Here is an 18,114-nt window from a genome sequence, read left to right on the forward strand (position 1 = left end):
ATGTGTTATTGAGTGTTTAAAGCGATTTGGTAACTCCATATCGCTTTTGTAAATAATCAATCAAAATATACATTTCTCTTAAAGGTACGTGACAAAACGGTCACAGACTAGTCAAATTAACGTGGACATAACTTGTAAATGTCTTCGTCAGTCTAATCCTAGTACTGTCTTGGAGTTTGATATCGTCGGAGACTGTTTTCGAACGAAATATGACATTAAGAAAGACAACACGTCAAAAACGACGCCATCTTGTCTAAAATTGTATTGGCGGGTGCTTAAAATTTAAATGATCAAATCCAATACTTTATACTCTGATGTAAGATGGCAATATAAAACTTTAACTATTAAATAAACTAAAAAACAGTATATTAAAAACATACTATTATTATCTTAACTTCGTTAATAATAAATCACCTACAATTTTAAGTGGAAATTTATAACCAACAATGCGTTTCATTGAATGTATACGTAGCCGTCAAACCTATAGCCATCCCTTTCTAATATTACCTATGAACTATCATCAATTGTAACTGTAGTATAATAAACAATGCCTTTAATTAGATGCAGTCCTATACGTAGCCGTCGAACCTATAGCCATCCCTCTCTCACTTATCTGCCATCCCACCTACCTTTCGCGTCGAGTTGACTTTTCAATTGCTCGGCCTTAGCCTGTATTTTAGTCTGCATATTCTCAGCACCTTCTTTCATCTTAGCTAAAATACCTGAAATAAAAAAATCATATAAAATTCTAGTAATTTTCTATAACTAAGCTTTATATCACACATTACACATGGAAATCGATTTTTGTTTAGTTTCTTCAGTTTATTTTTTTTACTAGTAATTTTTTGTTTTGTCAAATTATTTTTTTTGCTTTTGCTGCGCTCTTTGACAGACTCTAAGTCGAATTGGAAATACTTCAGAGCTGGTTACACTGAATGGTGGTGGCAGAAACCACCTTCTCTTCCAAATAACCGCAACACTGAATGCCACATTTTAGATCGTATTTGTGGCATTTGAGAGGTTCCAATTACGTTACACAATAATCGCATTAGCTCTTATAACAAATAAAAAAACATATCAAACATATCTTTTACCGAAAAATTTTTAAGAAATATGTTTATTTTGGAATATAAGACACAGTTATCACTTATTCCACGTCATTAATTTGAATGGGCAGCCCTTTCTGGCTTCTAATTCTGATCTGATTTATCTACAAAGTTATTATAAGTAGCATTTATAAGCTATATAATGTTAACCTATTTATATCAGACGAGCTTTGTCTTAAATTCATAAAAAAAATTAATCATGTTTTTCTGCCTCGTAAAATCAAAAAATCAAAATCAAAAATCATTTATTCATACAGGTAACATAATGTACATTTATGAACGTCAAAAAAATGAAATATTCATTAAATGCTTCTAATTTTACATTTACTGCCAGTTCTCAAATCAAGGGCGTAGAACGGAAGAGAAGAACTGGCAATAAACTCTCCGCCACTCTTTTTAATCGCAATCAGCTACTCATACATATTAATTGTGACTCAATTAATCTTTGGACAAGCTTTTAAATTTTGCATTACATATTATTACTTATATGTTTCTTTTCATTTAATATTAGTTATATTTATACGTTATTTTGAGTATCTTTTTATTAATTAATTATGCATTTCTTGTCCTCTGTAGGTGTTTTTTATTGTATTAGAAATCGCTTGATAGGCCTCCATTTACCTAAATTATGTAACCTGCTTTTTTTGGTTTTTTTGTATGCTTTTGAACCGATAAACAAAAGATATTAGGTCAAAGATTGGCGCATTGCTATGCTCCAAGACAAACGTAATAATATCTTTATAGCAATCTCTTTATTATTTAGTAGCCTTTAGTTTCGTCTATCACAAAATCCACTTCTGTAGCATTAAAATAATACAAACCATGCTTGTCCTTCTCTTTCAACAGCCGTTCCATATCTCCTGCTTTATCCTTCACACGCCCGAAGAAATCTATCCATGATAGCGTGCGTAAAATAACACCAATTTTATTTACAATCTTACACGACTAAATACCCAAACACATATATAATATAATATAACATTCTACAGATCAAGAATCGAAAACGCTTCTGTAGACAAGATGGCGTCGTCCTGTGACGTAACATGCTTGTAAACGTCAAGTTGTGCTATTAATACAAATAATTCGATCGATTTCGATTAAGATTAGACAGGCGTTTATCTAGCATTGACAGGATCTGAAGACCCGTCTTCGGAGGTGGTCCTGCACCATCTTGACAATGCCCCAACTCGCATTTCTCGCCGTCCTAAATCAATTGTAACATATCGTGTAAACTAAGTTTCTTTTAAATGTCAATCCATTTCTCGCATGGTACATGGTATATATGACAAATAGCTGATGAGCTACCTGATATTTTCTTCGCAGCGTCCGGACTCGCCGACTGCGTCAGGGCTGCCACCTTCATGTACTCGCTGGTGATCAGACCGGCCGCCTAAAGCAAATAAAAAACTAGTATTACTATCATTATAACCACACAACATATTAATTTGAATTAATATGTTGTGTGGTTTTATGAAACCACGGTAAAAGTGAAACTTTTTTTCACATATCGACATTTAACTAAACATTTTTGGAATAACATTCCATTAAGGGTATAAAATCGCTTTAGAAATCATAATTTTATACTTGGAAAATTGGAATGATAATGGGACTGATAAAAGTAGAATAGGTCTGCAACCTAAAGGCTAACAGCGAGATTCCTTTAAAAAAAATTTTGGGACGCACGCACTTTCACAGGTTTTTCTTCATCATCAGTGACGCTAAAAATCAGTGACAAAAAATCTGTAAACCTATGAAAAAGTCCAGAATTTCCGGTTGAAAATGGACTCACCTCCAAACTAGCTGGACTCATGGCAGAATACTCCTCGCTGAGCAGTTCCACTATCAGACCCTCGATGTCGAAGAAGAGTATGTGGCTTTCAGGGTCTGTAAGTGCAATCATCCATATATATAGGAAATATATCTCGTACCAGCTTCAAGCAGTACCGGATTAACACAGGGCGGGGCCTGTAGCAAATTTTATCAAACCTTTCTCAAGTTTAGGGTAATAAATAAAACGAAAACTGATACAAATATTTTTTTAATTTTAATATCCACCACTAGAGATAGACTTTTTAAGCAAATCATTATCTACTATATGCAACAAAGTGAGATGATTAAGACGTTCTTAAAAATAAATGAAAACCTGGCCGATATCGATTAATATTATTATACTTAGTTAATCTAAATTACCGATCAAATCGATTATAATTATTAATTTGTAAAATATCTAATTATTTATACGATTTATCCTGACGAAATCTAGTTTTAGATTTTTAATGTGCTATGCATTTTTTGTAGAAATATAGAGAAAGCCTTTCAAGTAGATCTCTTTTTTATAGAACAAACAGACAAACAGACAGGAGCCTCACTTGATGTTACGTGATTGCCCATGGACAACTGTCAATGCCAGAGGCTTAAGGCGTTGCCTTTTCAGAACTGGTTTGGTTCTACATAGCGGTGGTGCAAAAACTGCCTAAAATTTCACTTTCATCATCAGATCGAGGCAAAATACGACATTCCACCCAGATCACCTCGAAGTTTGTTCCACAACTGAGCATTATTCTTTTTGCATCACCATCCGATCTGAAGATGCGGCATCCAATATTTGGACTCAATTTTATGTATATTACTTAATATTTGGAACTGCTCTGACGATGAAGAGGTGGTCGCAGAATACTCACCAGCAGGATTAGACCTGAAGCCCTGGATGGTCAGTGGTGGAGGCCTGGCCCGTGCCGGTTCAGCCAACGGGCCGGCATTGGAGCCCCGCTCTGACGCGTGCAATGCAGCCAGACCGCGTTGAGTTGCCGCACGCATTGCTGTTAGGTTGCGATGACGCAGACCTCTGAACATAATAAAAACCTCATTAACTCGACTCAAACATATACATTCTCTTCTTTCTGACCAACTGCTTTCACACTAGGATGAAAAGTCATTTATTTATTCATAAAAGCTCGCCAATGCACTGATACCTCTTAAAGGATCTTATCGAAATTAAAACACGAAGATAAAAATACATAAATTATACAACAAAAATTATTTGTAAATTAATTATTACTAAGGTAAAAGCCCCAGATTATCATGTATCAGTATTTGATTACTCCATGTATTTGTATATGTATATTCACATTATTGACACAGTGTATACGTCCTAGTGATAATATAAATATCTGCGTTTATGAAACAGAAATGCAATTTAAAGTTCTAATATACAACTAAACGAATACATCATCCTATAGCGTGTATATTTTCTCCATCTCCTTTTCTCACTCTCTCTCAGTCTCAATCACTCTCTTTTACTGCAAATCGCTGCACATCTTCGTGACATCATCCGTAAAAATTTTAACTTCATGCGCTTAAAGGAATTTTGATTTCCATGCAAGGGGATGCCATTCCAACTATGGATATCCAGACCAGAAAAGTTCTCGATTAAGAGTTAAAAAGAGACCCAGACATTAAAGGTTTTTTTATGTTGCAGGAGACAGACGAGCAGGAGGCACATCTGATGTTAAGTGACACTGCCGCCCGCCAGAAGGCTCGCAAGCGCGCTGCCGGCCTTTTAAAAATCGGTATGCTCTTTTAGAAATACTTCAGTGGGCAGCTGGTTCCACATCGTGGTGGTGCGTGGCAGAAATTGCAGGTTGCAGCGAGAGCATCATCACACCGGCATTACACCTAGACTCACCTAAAGAAATGCACAGCTGGATTCGCCAGACCTTGCAGGTCTGTGCCTGATGCAATAGAGCCTCCAAGTTCATCAGCTGATGTCTCATCACAGGCCGCTAGAACCTCTTCAGCTATCATACCTTGAAATTTAATTGTGGTATGAGCTTAAATAATTAAATATTAAAACCTTTTTCATAGTTCACATGATCTATAGTTAAAACTGTATAAAAATCCGTTCAATAGTTTCTGAGTTTTTCACCTTCATATCTTCTTGATTTTATATAGATCTTAGTATAGACAAATTTGTTCTTCGACAATAATCGTTATATTTTTTTTTATATAGAACAGATGTTTTCCTTTACCGTTCGAGCAAATGTTAAAATCGCACATAGAAAGAAAGTCCATTGGTGCACAGCCGGGGATCGAACCTACGACCTCAGGTTAAGAGTCGCACCCTGAAGCCACTAGGCCAACACTACTCTTTTTGTAACATTTATGTTTAGCACAATTTTCACATATTTATGTACATATAGCAGTAAAGTTGATGATCTTTAATAAATAATAACCCTAGGCAAATTTGTCTAGTCAACTTCTGTGTGTAATACTAGACAGTGAAGCCAGCTAAAGAATAAAAAAAAATTATGAAAGTTAATATACAATGATATATTGTTCTTGATATTTGATATTTTTGTATTAGTTTGACTTTCACTTGAGTAAGTAAATTTTAATATTTATCTTCTTGTAGGTTAAGCATAAAAAAGACGTAGCATTTAATTTTTTATTGCCATCTATTGGGTGATATTTGCCCGTTTTCGGTGGAGAACTTTTTTAGTAGCAACATAAAAATGTTAAAATGTCAAAGTGAAAAATCAGAGTATACATATATAAATGAAATCTTACCATTCAAAATTCTATCCAAGTGCCCGGTCTCCATTTGCCAAACATAAACAGTACCGTCACTGCATCCGACCACCATAAAGTCATCAGCCGGACGCCATTTTATCGTCACAACCGGAAATAGATGGCGGGAAGCGAGCGTTACGCACTTCCGTTCAGTTAAACCTGAAAATGTAAGGTTACATGTTTACTATTCAACCATTTCGCGTATTATTCAAAACGTTAAATTTCATATTGACCTTATTATAAACGGTAAACACATTTAAAATTTCTCATGTTTACATTTAAAAAAAAATATTTCGCTTATTAAAGTTGACGCTGACATTGACAGTAGACATTTGACACTGACAGTTCAGTTAATACATTTTTCAAGTCCGCAGAAAAATAAATATTTTGCTTCTGAAAACTGATTTAAAAACAAATTTGTAGAAAAAACTTACTTAAGAGGGTGACGCTATGATCCGATGCGACAGCGCAAATGCATTTCTGAATCCTTGGCTGTAAATATCAATTAAAATCTTTTACAAACGGCCTTAGGTTCACTGTATTAAATACTTAAACTGATTTTAATACATCAACGGAGTAACTGAGCTAAATTAATTTAAATACTTAAACAGATTCACTTTCGTGCACTAATTAAAATATTTACTGATTAAATTAGCTAAACTGATTTAAATACTTAAACTAATTTACTTACCTAAACTAATTTAAAAAACTTAAACTTATTTATTTGCTTAAAATAATTTACCTAAACTGATTTAAATACTTAAACTTACTTTTGTAGACTAATTTACTTTCGTAAACTGGATTACTAAAAATAAATTATTTTATACTTACACTGCAGTTATGAGGTGGAACGATCAATTGGGTGATTTCTCCCGCGTGAACGCAAAATCTATGAAGCAGCGCCCCACTGAACAGGTCCCATAGACAAACCGCGAAGTCTATTCCACCGGATACAAGATAGGCTTTGTCATACCTATAACACAAATTGACTTATAAGCAGACCACATTTTTATAGACACAATTTGATAAATACACACATACATATTGTATGAAAGACATATTGTGTCTTGTGACACAAAAAAATCATCCAAAATCGGACCAGCCGATTTTACGGCTTAAGACACATTTACATTAATTCAGGAAATAAGGGCCGGCAACACACTTGCGAGCCCTGTATCAATGTGGGCCGGTATCATCAGCCTCGTGCCTGTTTGTCCCGTTACATAACAAAAAGCTTTACTTGGACTCTCTTTCTCAAGGCTCGCGAGTGCGTCCTCGACCTCATCGAAGCACTTTTCTTGAAGGTCATTTTTTTTGTTATATAATAATGTACACAACATCAGTGTAAACTTTATCATATTACCTATATAACTGGCAAAGATATATAACTGTAAAATGATACCATATACTCGTAACTGTAACTGTGTTTGTGTATGTGTTTCAGTTCATTATTAACATTGAGAGGTTACCTGTGATGAACATGATGCGGGTACAGAAGACAGTTCACGCGGCCATTGTGTCCCAATAACAACTGATGAGGTGGCCAATCTAAATCAAATATTAAAATGTTCAGTTGCATAAATAATACTTTAAAGAGACGGTTATGGTATAAGTATGGTACACTGTCGGTCAGTTTATATTTAGGTATACATATATCTAAGTTAAACTTTATGCTTAGGTGCACTTATACCTAAAGTACACATAGCTTTGGTACAGGTATATAACCTGCAGTATACTTTAAACTTAGGTACACCTATACCAGAAATACACTTTATACTTTACTTTTATGAATCCATATACATTTATTAACCTTATAATAAATTTCTATAATAAAAAAAACTCTCCTGCAATAAAAAATTGGCTGAACCAGCAATTATCAAAATTACCGTCTAACTGTTGATGGTTCCCATGTAACAGTTGAAGTTGAACCGTATGTGTCGCGTTAACTATGATTATTGAACCATCTTCCCTGCCAACAACCAAACGATTTGCGGCCAATAGATAAATAGAGGCAGTCAATTTAATTTCTGAAAAAAAAAACAATGTTCTTTACTAACTTATTATTAAAAATCTCATAGAAGCAGCAGTAGCAATGGGCGGGGTTTTTTTCTATCCATTTAACTACACCTCTTTTAACGTCAAAATATGCACACCAAGGGTAACTAAGGCACACTGGCGCTGTAACGCGTTACGTAACGAAGCGGTTTACCCACCCATAAGACGTTACCAATTCAAAATCAATGGTGCTAATTGGGTTGTTGGCCAGTCCTCTGCATGATCTGTGGACACCTGGAACGGAGGTGTTGCCTGCCTTTATTGAAGTCATAACTGCAGTAAAACTCACCCGGTTCGTCAGGATGGCTTAATTGATCCAGAATACCCACTGGGCAGGGATTCATTTCTGCCCAAGCCATTTCTAAACTGGTTGTCACTATGGGCGCACGCGCTGAAACAATATTTTTATGATTCAACGTTTTTACGTATACGGGATTACTGAAATGCAGATAAACGTGTATTTATTTTATTATAGGTCTGTATGTATGCGCTAATTTCATAATTCAACTGTCAAACAGTTAGTAAATCCCCCTTTTATGAATGTTTCATGAGGCAAGTAGGTGATCAGCCTTTGTCTGATTGGGTCTAATGCCGGTGTTACAATGTTTACCTTCGTACGAGCCAGTATAACATAGTTGAAACCATAAATTAAAAGGATATGCAGATCGTAGAAGAGAAGCTATAGTGCACAATAGGGTAAAATTAGGGGCTTATGTCAGAAGGCAACCTGACGAGTGTCGTAATCAAAAATATTATTTTCTTATATATTGTTTCTTTCTTGGGTCCAGCACCCTTTTTTCTTTTAAATAATTGCATGTTTCAGAGAAGCCTTCGCAGGGAAGAAGTCCGCAGAAGAAAAAGCCCAAGTGAAGTGACTACCACTAGACCAGCCATCATTATCACCATATTACCAATTATTTTGTTTGTAACATTCAGGGTCTGTATTTATGTTTACTGATGAATACTCACACATAACCTTATTGGGTACAGGCATGGCTGCATCATCCACATTCCACAGAAGAACCACTCCAGCTGAATCTCCTCTCAGTAAGAGTCTACGTTGCTTCCCACCCACAGCTGTAAGTATGAACCTCATTGCCGGGGGACATGATAGAAGCTGAAATTTTTTTAAAAAGTTACTTCTAAATTATCACTATATAAAAACCTATTTCTACCAACTATTTAAAGGCGCCTGGTGACTCCACAGCTGGTACTGGTACTGGTGGGAGAAAATGCTGCTAGCATTAAAGGTCACACAAAATACTGTCACAAGGCCTTCTCCCGGATAGTGACTGCATCTTACTTAAAATTATATTTATATCGATTTTTATTTAAATGTATGTCAATATGATTTTGAAGAATAAAGGCTTATTATTATTATTATCTCTTAGAAGATACCGTAGCGAGCCAGTTCATTTGCTTTAAGACAAGCGCAATTTGCAGTTCGGCTCGCTTACACATGCGATACGTAAGGTAAATGATCAATGACCTTTACAATTTTCAGAAACAATAGAATTTTTTGCGCGGTTGCGTTATCTCAATTTATATCTAATTACGTGTTTGAATACATGTATATATATTATTACTTTTTTATTGTTAAAAGACCACTGGTAGGATTACAGCTCGCTAAAGTACTGTGATTTAAAAAAATTCTGCCATTTCACTTTTAATCTATAAAAATAATTATTACCTACCTTGTTATCGGGGTGAGCCAAAATTCCGTACAAAACCGGACTATCAAGCTCCACAGTTGGACCGTGAAATCCTTTATGATCGGGAACGGAACTAAAAACAATTTGTATTTAAATAGATACCAGCAACAACAATTTTATGACAAAAAGTTGCTGGTACCCGCATGGTTGCAAAACCTATATATTGTGGAGTGTAACTCCTGGATTTTAAATCGAAACCAGTCGTTATTGATACGGGTCGATTTTTCTATAGAAAAATTACGCATTGATCAGAGGTCTTGGGTTCGTTTGGAGTCAGAACTCACTGGGTGAGTTCTGATTCGAAATGATAATGAAACAGACAGACATTTATTTTAAATTTTTGGAAAATGGTTTTCTATTAGATTAGGTTTCTTATAGATTCTAGGTGTAAATACATGTTTGGTTGTGTTAAAAAAATGATGTGAAATGCAAAACAAATAAAACTAATGTACTACATGACAGTTTACCTTTAGCACAAACTATACGAACAGTCGAATAGTTAACACAAACTATACGAACAATTTGTTTATCTATGGTCACTAATTAGTTTGAAATAGTTTTGAAAGTCTTTCCAAAAACGCCCATTCAAAAATACCATTCATTCATTCGTAGGGATACGGGTTTGACCTTAACTTGACTTGATGACTTATAACAGTAGTGTTTTTTTGGGCATAGCTGAACCAAAGAGTACAATTGTAGTGAGGAGAGAACTCAGGAACCTAAATGTGCTGAAATCCTGACCAAGTTCAAATAAATGTATTCAGAATCCTGTCAATTAAGGTCTGGTTTCTATTGTTTTTGGTATAAAAACTTTTTTACTAATCTACGGAGCCATATGAAAGTATGCATTGAAAGACACATCAAATTTGTGAGGGTAGCACTGTGAGGAGGAAAAAATATACGTATTTTTTTTACAGCGTCAGGACGTGACGACGTGAAATAACATGTAACAGAGGTTATTTCACCAGTCCAATCAGTCAATTCCCTTCCCAGTGGGAGTGCCATGCAGTTGCTTTTGGGCTTCAGCCAAATGGGCAGGCACGACCGGGGCAGTACCACTGTCTCACAGAAAACCGGTGTGAAGTGATAAAATAGGTTTATCTAGTTGACTCCATAATTCAGCACAGCACTTAAGGTACCTCGAGGGCCACCAACTTATTAGCGATTATCAGTACGGCTTTCATCGTGGTCGTTCGGCTGGTGGCCTTCTTGTATACCTAAATAGATGGGCAGAGACAATTGAGTCCAAGGGGGAGGCGCTAGCGGTTAGTTTGGATATAGCGAAAGCCAGCCTTGACCGGGTGTGGCACAGAGCACTGCTCTCGAAGCTTTCAGCCAACGGGCTTCCCGAGAAATTATGCGTTGGGTTTCCAGCTTTCTGGCCGATCGGAGAACCAGGTCGTCATCGACAGAGCATGTTCCTACCTTAAAACCGTGAACGCTGGGGTCACACAAGACTGAGATGATGTGTACCTGAACAAACTTGTGTCTGAAGTCAAAACTCTGCAAAGTGGAGTTTCGGACTGAGGTAGATTAAATCTAGGCCAATTTAACCCCAGGAAGACAGCCTTCGTCGCTACTCGTCTATTCGATGACATATCGAATGACGTTCAGTTTCGCGGTCATTTGAAAGGAAATGGCATTGAGAGTGTACATGGGCGGCGGTACCACTTAACATCAAGTGAGCCTCCTGCCCGTTTGCCTCCTGTTCTATAAAAAAAATTGTAGGTAGAGAACTAACAAATTGAACTCGTAATCTGTATTTTAATGACACAATTGTCCATATTTGGTGTTGCCAGATTCGCTGTCTTCCATCTCTTGACATAAACCTAACTTTGACAAATGATAAACGAAATTTTCGGATGTTACGGTCATAGTGCTAGACGACTCCAAATATAACGTAGTATATTTATTGTAACGTTTGTGCTAAAGATACTAACCAAATTTTGTAACTATTACTATGAGCGCTCTAATGACTTTAAATCCTAGCCAGTAATATGAATAATTATGAAGAATTCAAACTCAAGGTTAAATAGATCAAAATTATCACATTAACCACACGATGGTCATGTAACTTCTGTATGTCAATATTCAATTTGTTTGTGACACACCAGAGTCACACTTAGCGCTTAGGTCAGATTCAGAGTGACTAAGCGTAAACTAGGTTGATTGTCTGTCGAAATTATTACATATCTGTCAGGAGTCACACTTAACGCTAAGATTCAACTCTTTTGACATACGTAAAACACAATTCGCGCTAAGACTCCACTCTTTTGACATACGTAAAACACAATTCGCGCTAAGCCTCCACTCTTTTGACATACGTAAGAAACATTTCGCATTAAGACTCCACTCTTTTGACATACGTATAATACAATTCGCATTAAGACTCCACTCTTTTGACATACTTAAAAAATAAATCGCGTTAAGACTACACTCTTATGGCATATGGAAGTCAGAATTAGCGCTAAGACTCCACTCTTTTGACACACATAAATCACACTTAGCGCTAATACTGGACTATTTTAACATACAGAGGTCATACTCAGCGCTAAGCCTGGATTATTTTAACATACAGAGGTCATACTCAGCGCTAAGCCTGGATAAGTTGACATACGAAACTTGACATTAAGCGGTAAGACTCCACTTATTTGACATATGTAAAAAAAAATTCGCGCTAAGACTTCAACTTTTTTGACATACGTAAAAAACAATTCGCGTTAAGACTCCATTCTTTGGACATAAGTAAAATACAATTCGCCTTATGATTCTACTCTTTTGACATACTTAAAAAATAATTCGCGTTAAGACTCCACTCTTATCGCATCTAGAAGTCAGAATTAGCGCTAAGACTCCAATCTTTTGACACACAAAAGTCACACTTAGCGCTAGTACAATACTTATTTGACATACAAAGATAATACAAAGCGCTAAGCTTGGATTCTTTTTATAGACAAGAATTGACAGTAAGCGCTAAGACTCCACTCATTTAACATATTATATAAAAAACAATTCGCGTTAAGAATCTAATCCTTGTGACATATGTAAAAAAAACAATTCGCTTTTAGCTCGACTCTTTTAGCCTACGTAAGTCACACGTAACGCGAAGCCTGGATTCTTTTGATATACGAGACGTAACAGCAAGCGCTAAGACTCAAATCTTTTGACATATGTACTTAAAAAACATTTCGCTTTTAGACTACACTCTTTTGACATACGGAAGTCACACTTAGCGCTAAGCCTGGATTCTTTTGACATACGAGACTGACAATCAGCGCTAAGATTCCACTCCTCTGACATACGAGACTGACAATAAGCGCTAAGACTCCACTCTTTGGACATACTAAGGTCACACTCAACGCTAAGACTTGACTCTTAGAGCGAGATTCAGATACGAGACTTAGCAAGAACCATGACTATCGTATCTAATAAATGTTTGACGTACTATTCAAAAGTCTCGATTCTAAATACCCGCAGATGGTTGACAACTAAAAAGCAAACCAAAAAATGATTCTAATAATATATCAAGTGCTGACCTATTAATAGCCCGTCCGCGCAGTTTGCTATAAAAAATACATGTAGCTTTAATATACCATAAGCAAAAACTTTTTCATTTATCCAGAAAATCCAGTGGCGCTTAACTTTCAGGATTGGGTCTCGGATATCGGTTTGTCAATGTAAGCAAAATAGGTGATCACCCTGTACCTGGCACACACTGCCCGTAAACGGGTTGTCTCACGATGTATTCCTGCGTATGAGCGAATGTTAGACACAGATGTATTTGTGTCTATGTACGAAAACTGAAATACCCTCATGGTAGTCTGATTTGCAGTTCCTTACGAACGCTGCCTGATTGAAGAGTTACAGAGAGAAGGTCGAAAACTTAAAGCATAGAAGTCAGTGATATATCAGATCTTAAATCACAAAAAGCAGCCCAACGAAGTGGATATCATACTTGAGGATCGACCAGCTCGACCCGTGAACTTTTACTATTAACATACGAAGGAAAACATCGTAACACCGGCATTAGAGCCAATCAGGCAAGTTGATCACCTACTTGCCTCTTGAAACAGATAAGAGACCAAGTCTAGAAGGCCGAGCGAAACTGGTTTTTTAATGAATTTTGAAGTCAGTTTCACTTTGACGATTCACTTCAAGCTTTCATTACTTATAGGTTTCTATAAAAAACCACCCGTAATTGCTACTATATGATAGAATTGGCCATTTTAATGGGATACATTTTATATAGTTCTGCAACTAATCTAACAAAGCAAAAAACTTTAGAGACACTAACTTTGTTTCTGATTTTTATAGTTTTTATTATATTTGATTGTTGACTTTTATTGTTGGCGATTTCACGGCTCAATCCAGTTTCTGGTTCAGCAGTTTTCGGCAATTTGTTAACAATATAAATAGAAACTTGGCCCGTTCTTTGTATATTTAAGTCAATTTAAACAAGGCATGTGATAAAAATTCATAGTATTTTTAATTTACACTATCTATATTATAAAACATATAGCAGTCTCTGTGTTTTAAAGATTAAGAGTTATTTTTTTTCTGGCTTTAATCAAACAATTCTATGATACATAAGACATAGTTTCAAAGACGCACTCGCGAACTCTCTGGCAATGAGAGTCCATGGGCGGCGGTGTCACTTAGTATCAGGTGGGCCTTTTGCCCGTTTGCCCCCTGTTCAATACAAAAGGCGTCTCCTATATCTCCTCCAAACTCGAACATCGAACAAAATAACATAATATAATAATTTTGATATGATTTTCGCCTTATTGTGAAATGACCAATTCTACCACCTGTCTACGACATATTGCGACAAGCGCTGTTCATAAACGACTCGTAGTTCTTACGAGTGGTATTTTCAACCATTTATGTTAAAAAGCTTATTGTGCTCAGATGAGAATCTAATGCCGAAACCAATATAAACTGTGTTATGTATATGTAATCTTTCCCTGGATTTGTAATAATAAACTATTACATCTGCATGGTCACGGTTTGTGTTAAATATAATGCATGGTCACTAATAGATGTTTATAATCCAGACCTTTAAAAAGAAAACTATCTAAAGAAATCCGTGGTCATGCAGTTAATCAGTGACTATGCAGTGTAAAAGCGCGCATTCAAAATTATAATTAAAGGCTAAAACTTCTCAAATTTGACTTGCTTTGCGGGTAGTTTATAAAGATATCCTTTTCCTTCAGTTGACCATACGAGGACTCTGTCCGGAGCGAGAAAGTCACCGGACATCCATCTCTCTCCGGACGGCGCTTGTATGGAGCACAGCACCGAAAAATCACCTACAAAATAACATTATTTAATACTTGAGAACCGCTCAACCAATTTAATGAAATTTTATTATATACAGGAATAATTGTTAGTAACGCAATTTTTTTAATAAACATAGCAGCACCACTGTACATTTCCATTTTCCATAGACAAGAATAACTAGAGATTCGATAGCCAATATTGGAGTATAAAGACACAAAACAGAAGAAAAATTGATGAAAAGCAGTCTTCTAGAAGACCCAAGATTTAGAGTTATAAAAATCAAATGGCAACCTTTAAGATCATAAGATCCAATCAGACAACTTATTTGCCTCATGACAAGAGATCCACTTAAAATGTTATACAACTGGTTAACAATCTTACCCGCATCATATATCTGGCAATACTTCGCGCACACGATCAGAACTGTGCGTTGATTGTACGCACAACAATTCAGTGATAGAGCGTTTAAACACCGTATTTGTTTTGACTCGTTCTCGTATATCGGCTCGGATTGTTTATTCTCGTGTCCAAGGAGGGACCACACCTGGAAATAAAATTAGTAATAAGCTATTGAAAAGATGATATCGCGGGCTTTGAGCGCGGCGATCGAATAAAGAAATTCCGTAACGAAAATAAACCTAACACACGATGAGGTTATATAGGTGCACATATCAGAGGTTATTTATAGTGCATCAGTCTGGCGAGTTCGGTGACGTAGCGATGCGTTAGTTTTTTCATCCAACTTGCTGCAAAAAATAACCGAAATCGGATGGTTTTTTGCAGCTACCCACCGTTTTGAAAAAAAATTATTGGAGAACTCTATAGCGACTGCCCCGAGTTTATATTTATCGCGTACATACATACCAATGTTTGATAATAACAGTTTTATTTATATTGAACTAATGATATTATTCGCAGCCTACAATTAAATAACATATCTACATTATACAAATAATTATATTAGAATTACAGCTATTATAGAAAAACGCTACAAATATACTTAAAATTATTTTTAATTTTATGTTATATATATTTATGTTAAAACCCGTACTTAACAATTCTGAGCCCGACTTTAAACCATAACTAACGGATATTGGTGAACACCGCAACAAATTTCGTAGTAGTTTTGATTTTGACAGGTTGATACTCACGAGTAACCTGACTTTCTATTGGTATAAGAATTTACTAAATTGGTTCAGTAGATCCAGATATTCCCCCCTATAGCCAAAAAAACTATACTTATTTACAATAATATCGATATATAGTATTTATCATCACATTTAAAATTAATTGATATATTTTAATCAATGTTGATTACAAATTAAAATTAAGATAAACAATATATCGAATTATTTACGGATCATTTATTTATTACCACAGATTACTATAGCATGCACAGAATATAAAAAAAATTAACACTAACTTTGACAGTTCCGGTAATAGATATAGCCAACACGACATCGTCTTTTCTAGATGATGGCCGCAAAACCTGAAAGTATTTGCACATTTTTAAAAATGAGAGACAAATTTTATACTGAATTGTTTATATACAATAATTATTATCAAAATTAAAAAAAAAAAGAATTAATTATAACACTGACCATAGAGACTGTTTGGTAAATAACTCTTAATTACCATACTAAAACCTTTTTCACATTATATATATATACATTCACGCCTTCACAATGGTGTAGGCAAAGCCCATGGTACCCCACTTGCTGCCTAAAAAAACCTCTCAGTCCCCACTGAATAGCTTGTAAATTATTCCTATCTCTGACTGATAAGAATACCAACACACATTCACCAACCTTTATTTAATAGCAATATTGCTGCAATACTAAACAATTTCTTCCATTACTCACATGTAGGGCTGATATCCAATCTGGATTCATTTTGGAGCTCAAAGAAAATAAGATTTCCAATGAAAACGGGTCCATTATGAGAATTTCTGCATAATACCCATTGCAGAATAGTCTCAAATCTTCACTATTGCACATATGGTACGCCTAGAAAGGTAATTTGTATTACATAAATACCAAGTGACACTAAGTGTTAGGGGCCTTAGACTTTGAATCTGTCTTGATCATTTTTTTGTCATATCATATCATATATAATATATCATGCATGTGGACCTAATGCTGGTCTTTCTTCACTATACACGCAAGTGCACATAGAATTGCCATCATTCAAACGCCGGCAACACTCAATACTCAAATAAAAACTTATTAATTATACCTGTATGTTTGTGTGCACTTGGGTTAATTTCACACTCTCTCGACACTTTCCATCAACTAGATCCCATGTACACATCTCTCCTGCCTCTGATGAACTCACTATAAAGTTATTATCCTGAAACATTTATAAACCACAAATGAATATATAGGTATTAGTCAATTAAAATGTTTTATTTCCTTTGCTGTATTAAGTTATTATTGATTTGTTATTTTTATAATACACTTTCTTGAATTTCTTAACAATACTTTTTAAATAGATATTCTTTTATAAAAGTCATCTGGAACTGTTTGTAGCAATAATGCTCTCTAATACATTATATAATTCTTATCTTAATCTGAGGCTAGCTACTCAGTATGACATCCCTGAATTGCACTTAAAAATTATTGCAAAAGCTTAATCTATTACACATATATAGGAGATACTTTATAAGATTTAAGATCTCCTAATTTTGTTTATGTAATACTTAAATATTTTTAAAATACCAATACTGATAAAAATACCTTGTAAATTATAGTAATAATTTAGTATAGTATAATTAAGTATGTTTATAGTCTGAAATCCAATTTAGCAATTAACATGTAAAATAAAACATACCTGTATAATAGATGCCCTAGATAGGCAGGTAACAGGTGCTGTGTGGCCGACGAGCAAGCATCGAGGTGTCATCATAAGTGAATCTGAATTCACTTGCCAAATACATATTTGCCCATCATAACACCCAGTAACCAGTGTCTTCTGGTCTCTCGAAAGGTAAACGGATGATATGCAATGAGTTGGTGCATGTTTCCCCCACAAAACAACAGGAACAATTAAATTTGTTCCTGGCATCTTCACTAAAAATATTTAAAATTAATTAATGTATTAGTTTTACTACACAGTGTTAACAGTATTAATAACTATTAATTATGTCTAATGAAGCTTGAAATGGATTGTTTGCATATCAAAACCTGAATAAAATACTTTCTAGCAAGGACAAAAAAATGAAACCGCACCTTATTATGTAATTTGATGAAATTTATAATTTGCACATACACTATGGCTTTCTTAGATATCTCAGGATTACAATATTTACGTAATTATTTGTAACAACTGAAAATAAATTATAATCAATAATCACTGCTGTAGAGAATAGAGATCACTAATCATGACATCAGACG

At 35.2% G+C, this 18,114-nt stretch overlaps 1 protein-coding gene across 4 annotated transcripts in view; it reads right to left on the reverse strand.

Annotated features, from left to right (window-relative positions):
* LOC110992655 (WD repeat-containing protein 7) overlaps positions 1-18,114 on the reverse strand; it is a 116,302-nt gene extending 98,188 nt beyond the window's left edge. Inside the window, exons 1-22 of one of the 4 annotated variants that reach the window (XM_045634099.1) lie at positions 17,950-18,114; positions 17,552-17,790; positions 16,958-17,071; positions 16,585-16,728; positions 16,146-16,211; positions 15,104-15,266; positions 14,619-14,751; positions 12,979-13,005; positions 9,425-9,515; positions 8,700-8,847; positions 8,020-8,121; positions 7,562-7,702; positions 7,145-7,223; positions 6,507-6,648; positions 6,110-6,167; positions 5,673-5,834; positions 4,792-4,912; positions 3,788-3,951; positions 2,896-2,990; positions 2,412-2,496; positions 1,928-1,996; positions 630-722 (exon numbers count right to left, since the gene is read on the reverse strand). In XM_045634099.1, coding sequence (XP_045490055.1) covers positions 630-722; positions 1,928-1,996; positions 2,412-2,496; positions 2,896-2,990; positions 3,788-3,951; positions 4,792-4,912; positions 5,673-5,834; positions 6,110-6,167; positions 6,507-6,648; positions 7,145-7,223; positions 7,562-7,702; positions 8,020-8,121; positions 8,700-8,847; positions 9,425-9,515; positions 12,979-13,005; positions 14,619-14,751; positions 15,104-15,266; positions 16,146-16,211; positions 16,585-16,728; positions 16,958-17,071; positions 17,552-17,785 — 2,431 coding nt within the window. In that variant the 5' untranslated portion in view covers positions 17,786-17,790; positions 17,950-18,114. The remainder of the gene's footprint in view (positions 1-629; positions 723-1,927; positions 1,997-2,411; positions 2,497-2,895; positions 2,991-3,787; positions 3,952-4,791; positions 4,913-5,672; positions 5,835-6,109; positions 6,168-6,506; positions 6,649-7,144; positions 7,224-7,561; positions 7,703-8,019; positions 8,122-8,699; positions 8,848-9,424; positions 9,516-12,978; positions 13,006-14,618; positions 14,752-15,103; positions 15,267-16,145; positions 16,212-16,584; positions 16,729-16,957; positions 17,072-17,551; positions 17,791-17,949) is intronic. The other 3 variants (XM_045634100.1, XM_045634101.1, XM_045634102.1) reach the window with 3 other exon arrangements.

The sequence above is a fragment of the Pieris rapae genome, chromosome Z (assembly GCF_905147795.1).
Source record: "Pieris rapae chromosome Z, ilPieRapa1.1, whole genome shotgun sequence".
Taxonomy (NCBI): domain Eukaryota; kingdom Metazoa; phylum Arthropoda; class Insecta; order Lepidoptera; family Pieridae; genus Pieris; species Pieris rapae.